The sequence below is a fragment of the Myotis brandtii genome, unplaced genomic scaffold (genome assembly GCF_000412655.1).
Source record: "Myotis brandtii unplaced genomic scaffold, ASM41265v1 scaffold165, whole genome shotgun sequence".
Classification (NCBI taxonomy): Eukaryota; Metazoa; Chordata; class Mammalia; order Chiroptera; family Vespertilionidae; genus Myotis; species Myotis brandtii.
Genome location: NW_005356042.1, coordinates 9,885,386 through 9,891,223, shown reverse-complemented (window position 1 = coordinate 9,891,223; position 5,838 = coordinate 9,885,386). Strand labels below are relative to the sequence as shown.

At 45.6% G+C, this 5,838-nt stretch overlaps 1 protein-coding gene across 1 annotated transcript in view; it reads left to right on the top strand.

The window, feature by feature from the left end:
- Nucleotides 1–4,046: 4,046 nt before the first annotated feature.
- Nucleotides 4,047–5,838, top strand: part of HSD17B2 (hydroxysteroid (17-beta) dehydrogenase 2) — a 57,200-nt gene continuing 55,408 nt past the window's right edge. Inside the window, exon 1 of the mRNA XM_005862576.2 lies at nucleotides 4,047–4,357. Coding sequence (XP_005862638.1) covers nucleotides 4,093–4,357 — 265 coding nt within the window. The 5' untranslated portion in view covers nucleotides 4,047–4,092. The remainder of the gene's footprint in view (nucleotides 4,358–5,838) is intronic.

Here is a 5,838-nt window from a genome sequence, read left to right as displayed (position 1 = left end):
AAGGAACAGGAACTACCCTATATCTTCCCCTGGAAAACCATCTGATGCGAGACCTAGCTTGTCTGAATCCTCCTGGCTGGTGGGGCCAAGAAGCCTGAGAGAGGGTGTGCCCTGGACTCACAGGAGTAAACAGGGTGTGTGGAGGGGGGGCGGGCAATATGAGGGTTACCCAAAGGGAATTCCAGATCCTTTCCCCTAAGCTTCCTGATCTGGAACTGGCAACATCTCTCCACCTCAGGCGTCCAAGTGGCGGGGCGGACAGACAAGAGGTGTCAGCCCACATGAGACCCCCAAAATGACTTTGTCATCATGCCTCACAGTCCCAGTATATAGTATGGGTCACACCTGGTCTCCCTCAGGTCTTGGGATAGCCCTGAGCCCAGGTGGGCTCCCTTTACAGCTGAGCTGGCCAAGGACAGTGACTCACCAAAGGCTCATCTGAGACCAGAGCCAGCTTCCCCAACTCCCTGTCCAAAGCGCTCTCTACCTTCTCACATCATAGGCAGCTGGGTACCTTTTCTCTATAGCCCTGCTTTTTGGGACACTGATTCTTTGAAGCTTGTAATTCTCAAGAAACAGAAGACTCCCTGACCACCCTGACTACCTAAAAGAATTTAGAAGACCTGCTCCAAGAAGGGAGCTATTATCACAGATAGTTTAATGTGAACTAGAAATGGGAGGACCTAGCTTGCTATTTAGCCTATTTGATCAAAGTCCTCTCTGTGTCCCATTCTTAAAGATGGTCCATTAAACATTTATTTCCCAAACATTTGCTTTTCCATCTCCATGTAGAATTGCCTTTCTCCCCTTTGAAGTCCCAAACCAATTAGGCACCCCCCCCCCCCCCCGCCACACACACACAGAGCTTTCCTTAGCTAAGATGGCATATAAACCTCAACTGCCTGATTTGTCCTGGGGTCTCATATTCTTAAAGAACCCTAAAGTGTGTATATGTAATACATTTGGTTATTTTCTTCTGTTAATCTGTCTCATGTTAATTTGGTTAATAGTCTAGCCAGAAGAACTTAGAAAGGTGGGAACAAATTTTATTTTTCCTCCCCTACACTGTCCTGTTTAAAAAACACAAATTATCAGCATTTATGAAAGTCCTTCTGGTGTTCCAGGCAGGCTGTGCTAAGTGCTTTATCTTGACATTTTTATTACTTTACAGCTGAGGGGCAGGGGTATAAGGAGATGATGTTACCCACCCAAAATGACCTAGAAAGTAAGTGGCAGTGATGCAGGCGTCCTGGGGGTCCCGGCATCTGAGTGTCCGTGACCCACTGTGGGTTCTTGGCTTCACACTGGAAATAATTCAAATTTGAGCCAACATAGAGGTTAAAGTGAAAGTGAGCTTATTAGTGAAACAGTGAGACAGAGAATGGGCTACTCCACAGACCCCCTTTAGTGGAATTTGCTTCCTTTTTGAGGTTCATTTAATGGGGGGGATTCAATGCGGGGAGGAATATTTAGGGTCTTCCAGGGAAAGGAGATTTCTCCTCTGAGAAATCTCAGAGGAGTTTCATCGACCAATTAAAAAAAATTTAAATTGATTTTTAGAAAGAGAGGAAGGGAGAGGGAGAAAGAAAAACATCTGACAATCGATTGGTTGCCTCCTGCATGCCCCCAACTGGGGATTGAGCTCACAACCCGGGCATGTGCCCTGACCCAGAATCGAACCAGCAACTTTTTGGTGCACAGGAGGACACCCAGCCAACTTAGCCACACGCTCAAGGGTCATTTTGTGCTCTCCTATGGGCTTTCCGTTTCTGATCATGGCAGCTCCGGGTGCGTTGTTTAGCATGCTAATGCATTATAATAAGCACACAATAAGGCTAGGGGTTACCATTAGGTGAAATTAGTTGCCATATTGAATTGAGCTGGTCTCTGCAAGGTTTTAAGCCATAAATTCAGAGTGTGTGTGTGTGTGTGGAGGGGGTGGGTTGGGCATGTGTCTTACTATCTTCTTGACAGCTCCTATGGCTTTTTATTGATTGCGGCTATTCTGCCACATACGCTATTTCGGCGTTGCCTCCTGCATGCCCCCAACTGGGGATTGAGCTCACAACCCGGGCATGTGCCCTGACCCAGAATCGAACCAGCAACTTTTTGGTGCACAGGAGGACACCCAGCCAACTTAGCCACACGCTCAAGGGTCATTTTGTGCTCTCCTATGGGCTTTCCGTTTCTGATCATGGCAGCTCCGGGTGCGTTGTTTAGCATGCTAATGCATTATAATAAGCACACAATAAGGCTAGGGGTTACCATTAGGTGAAATTAGTTGCCATATTGAATTGAGCTGGTCTCTGCAAGGTTTTAAGCCATAAATTCAGAGTGTGTGTGTGGAGGGGGTAGGTTGGGCATGTGTCTTACTATCTTCTTGACAGCTCCTGTGGCTTTTTATTGATTGCGGCTATTCTGCCACATACGCTATTTCGGCAGAGCTAAAATTGGATTTGAATACATGTAATCTGACCTCAGAGTGAGAATTTTTCTTGTCTCTCCAGATATATCAATGCCTGGAACACACAAGGCAGGCCATAAGCTCAGGTGTTCAGCGCCCTCTGGGGGCAGTCAGCACTGTTGCTGGTGGTGAGTAAGGTGTCCCAGCTGCGAGTGCTGGCTCTCCACCCTGTAAGTCATGAGCCCAGATCCACTATTTATCCTCTCCCAGCCATGGTTTCCTCTTTGTAAAATGGGGGTAATAATATCCGCCTGGAAGTGTTTCCTACGGTTCGAATGAGGCTAAGGTAAGGAAGCACTAGTACATTACAGACTGTCTTTTATTTTTACCTAAGACGGCAGTACAGGAGAGCAGGGAAGAGCACACACTTCTGAAACGAGGCTGCTGGACTCCAATGTTGTGTGATCTTGGGCAAGTCTCTTAACCTCTCTGTGCCTCGGTGTTCTCACCTGTAAAGTCACTACAATAACAGAACCTACCATCATGAGGATATTACATTGAAAGACACTGAGCATATTGACTGTTTGAGTGCCAATGCCTAAAACAGAGCATTGCAGAGAATAGGGTCTCAATAGAATGAATGGATAAGCCCTAGCCAGTTTGGCTCAGTAGATAGAGCATCAGCCTGTGGACTGAAGGGTCCCAGGTTCAATTCCTGTCAAGGGCACATGCCCGGGTTGCAGGCTCAATCCCCAATAGGAGGTGTGCAGGAGGCAGCCGATCAATGATTCTGTCTCATCATTGATGTTTCTATCTCCCTCTCCCTCTCCCTTCCTCCCTGAAATCAATAAAAAAAATATTTTTTTATAAAAAAGAATGGATAAGTAGCTAAATATGATCCCTGGCATAAATACGTACTGATAAGTATGTATGGGCCATTACTAGTTGTATTATCATTGTTATTATCTCGCCCAGGTATATCTCCCCTCTGGCATGATCAAAGCACCTTCATCTGCCATGAATCTCTTCTAGTTTTTATTCCCTCTCCGTCCACCCTTCAGCCTGACTCAGGTGGGAGATGGCAGGGACATGGACAACATCAGTGATACCTTTCCCTTCCAGGGTCCATTTTCCAAACTTCACTGGTTGTCTGGATTTATTCTCTCTCTCTCTCTCTCTCTCTCTCTCTCTCTCTCTCTCTCTCTCTCTCACACACACACACACACACACACACACACACGAGTCAGGAAAAGAGCTGGACAAACAGACACATCGCAGGCTCCTAAAGAAGCATATTTTTCTAGGAGCTAGAGGTTTTGTAATTCACCATTCAGACTGAATTTTGTCAATAATTATCCAACTAGCTATCTCTCCAGAGATCATTAAAAAAACGAATGCGTGTTTGTTGTGGGTGTGAACGTGTAGATGTCATGCACGCAGTGGGTGTAGGGGGAGCAATCAAATAGCAAGTGCTCTGGCATTTATATCCAACTGTATGCTGGTTTAAATTACCCACGAGGAAATACGTGTCTGTATGAGTATGATTAATCCAGGCTCATTCAAAATGTGTCAGGGCTTTCCCTCCCCCCCCTCCCTTCTTGGCTCTCCGTTCATATAACCCAGGCTGCCTCCAGCCAGCCTTTCTCCACTTGTCCTGAGCGCAAAAAGGTGCAGCGGAGTCTCTGAGAATGAGCACTTTCTCCTCTGAGACCGCGTGGCTCTGCCTGGCTGTCACGGCAGCCCTGGGGGGACTAGTTCTTTGCAAACTCAAGAGTCCAGGACAGGTGGGGGGAAAGGGGGTCTGCCTGGTGGGCCTCTGGGGAGGGGCTTGCCTGTTAAGCCTGTCCCTCTTCTGGAGTTTGATCCTGTTCTCCCTGTCATGCTTCCTCCTGTATATTTACTTATCTGGCCAAGAGTTGTTACCTGTGGACCAAAAGGCTGTGCTAATCACAGGTAAGTGGGTGACACTGCGATTCTCACTCAGGGCAGAATCTGGTACTTGCTTTGCCTTAAAGAGACATTTTCAGATTCGGTTTAAAGATAAAATGCTTGGTGTGGAGTAAATAAAATACATCTCCAAGTGGTTTTCGCTACACTGTTTTTGGTTTGCTTTCTTCAGGAGGTATACTCCATAGAGGGTCGGGGAAGGTGAAGTGCATCTAAGCCATGATTTTGTTAATTTCCCAGGATAAATATTAATCAGCAAACCTATGGTATTTCATGTTTCATTGTATCCAGGAAAGTCCCCTAGGTTTCTTTAGGCTTAAACAGAATTTTGCTCTGAGATTAATGTTTGGCTGTGCTCTAGACTTTGGCTTTTATTCCTTAGCTTTGCTGTGTTGTTTTGTTTTTTGTTTATTTTCTTTTGAATACAGGGGTGGGCAAAAGTAAGTTTACAGTTGCATTGTGACATTCTTTTGAGTTAATAATGATATTGTAATAATCACACTCTGCCTGTTTTTTTCCCATACAAACAACTGTAAACCTACTTTTGCCCACCCCTGTATAGAATGGACTTACCAAGGCTGGAAACTTTGCAGTTAGATGGGCTGCTGTCAAGAACCTTGTCTCATCTAAGCGTTTGTCTTCATACTTGTCATTAGACTGCTAACGTTTCTCAATTGGATTAAGCTGGCAGTGTGTCCAGAAGGCAGTTGCTTGTTAGCTGGGCTGCCAGCTTTTTTCTCCTTTTGTCTTTTCTTTTCCGGCTGCAAGTGTGAGTCCGAATTAAATCCCTGTGGTTTGTAAAACTGGTTTGTTTGGTTGTGAAGTTTGAGTTTGGATAGGGCTTTAAGTGGGATTACCCAGCATTATCCTAACCCAGAAAAAACCCTGCCAAGAATGAACATTAGCTACAGAATCATTTGCTGGGATGTCATCACCCCACACCCTGCGGCTACACCAGCTGGGGGTGAAGGCAGACACAGGGTGTGGATGGAAGCAAATAGAGGAGCGGTTCTCAACCTGTGGGTCGCGACCCCTTTGGCGGTCGAACGACCCTTTCACAGGGGTCGCCTAAGACCATCCTGCATATCAGATATTTACATTACGATTCATAACAGTAGCAACATTACAGTTATGAAGTAGCAACGAAAATAATTTTATGGTTGGGTCACAACATGAGGAACTGTATTTAAAGGGCCAGAAGGTTGAGAACCACTGAAATAGAGGTTTTTCCCAATTCACAGAGAAATAGACTCTAAAGTGGCTTGTCTATATTGTCTATATTGTCTTTTACTTTAATCCAATGAGGAAATTCTCCCTTAACATGAAACACAAGTTGGCACTTGTTGGAGTTTTGAAGTGTGGCGGAAAACAAGTTTCTTCAAAAACAAAACCAAACAAAACAAAAACCCCTGTTGGGGTCCAACCCCAGCAGGTCCAGGGGTCCCCAAAGGTGTGGACGGAGTCGGCGAAGAAGGAATGACACGGAG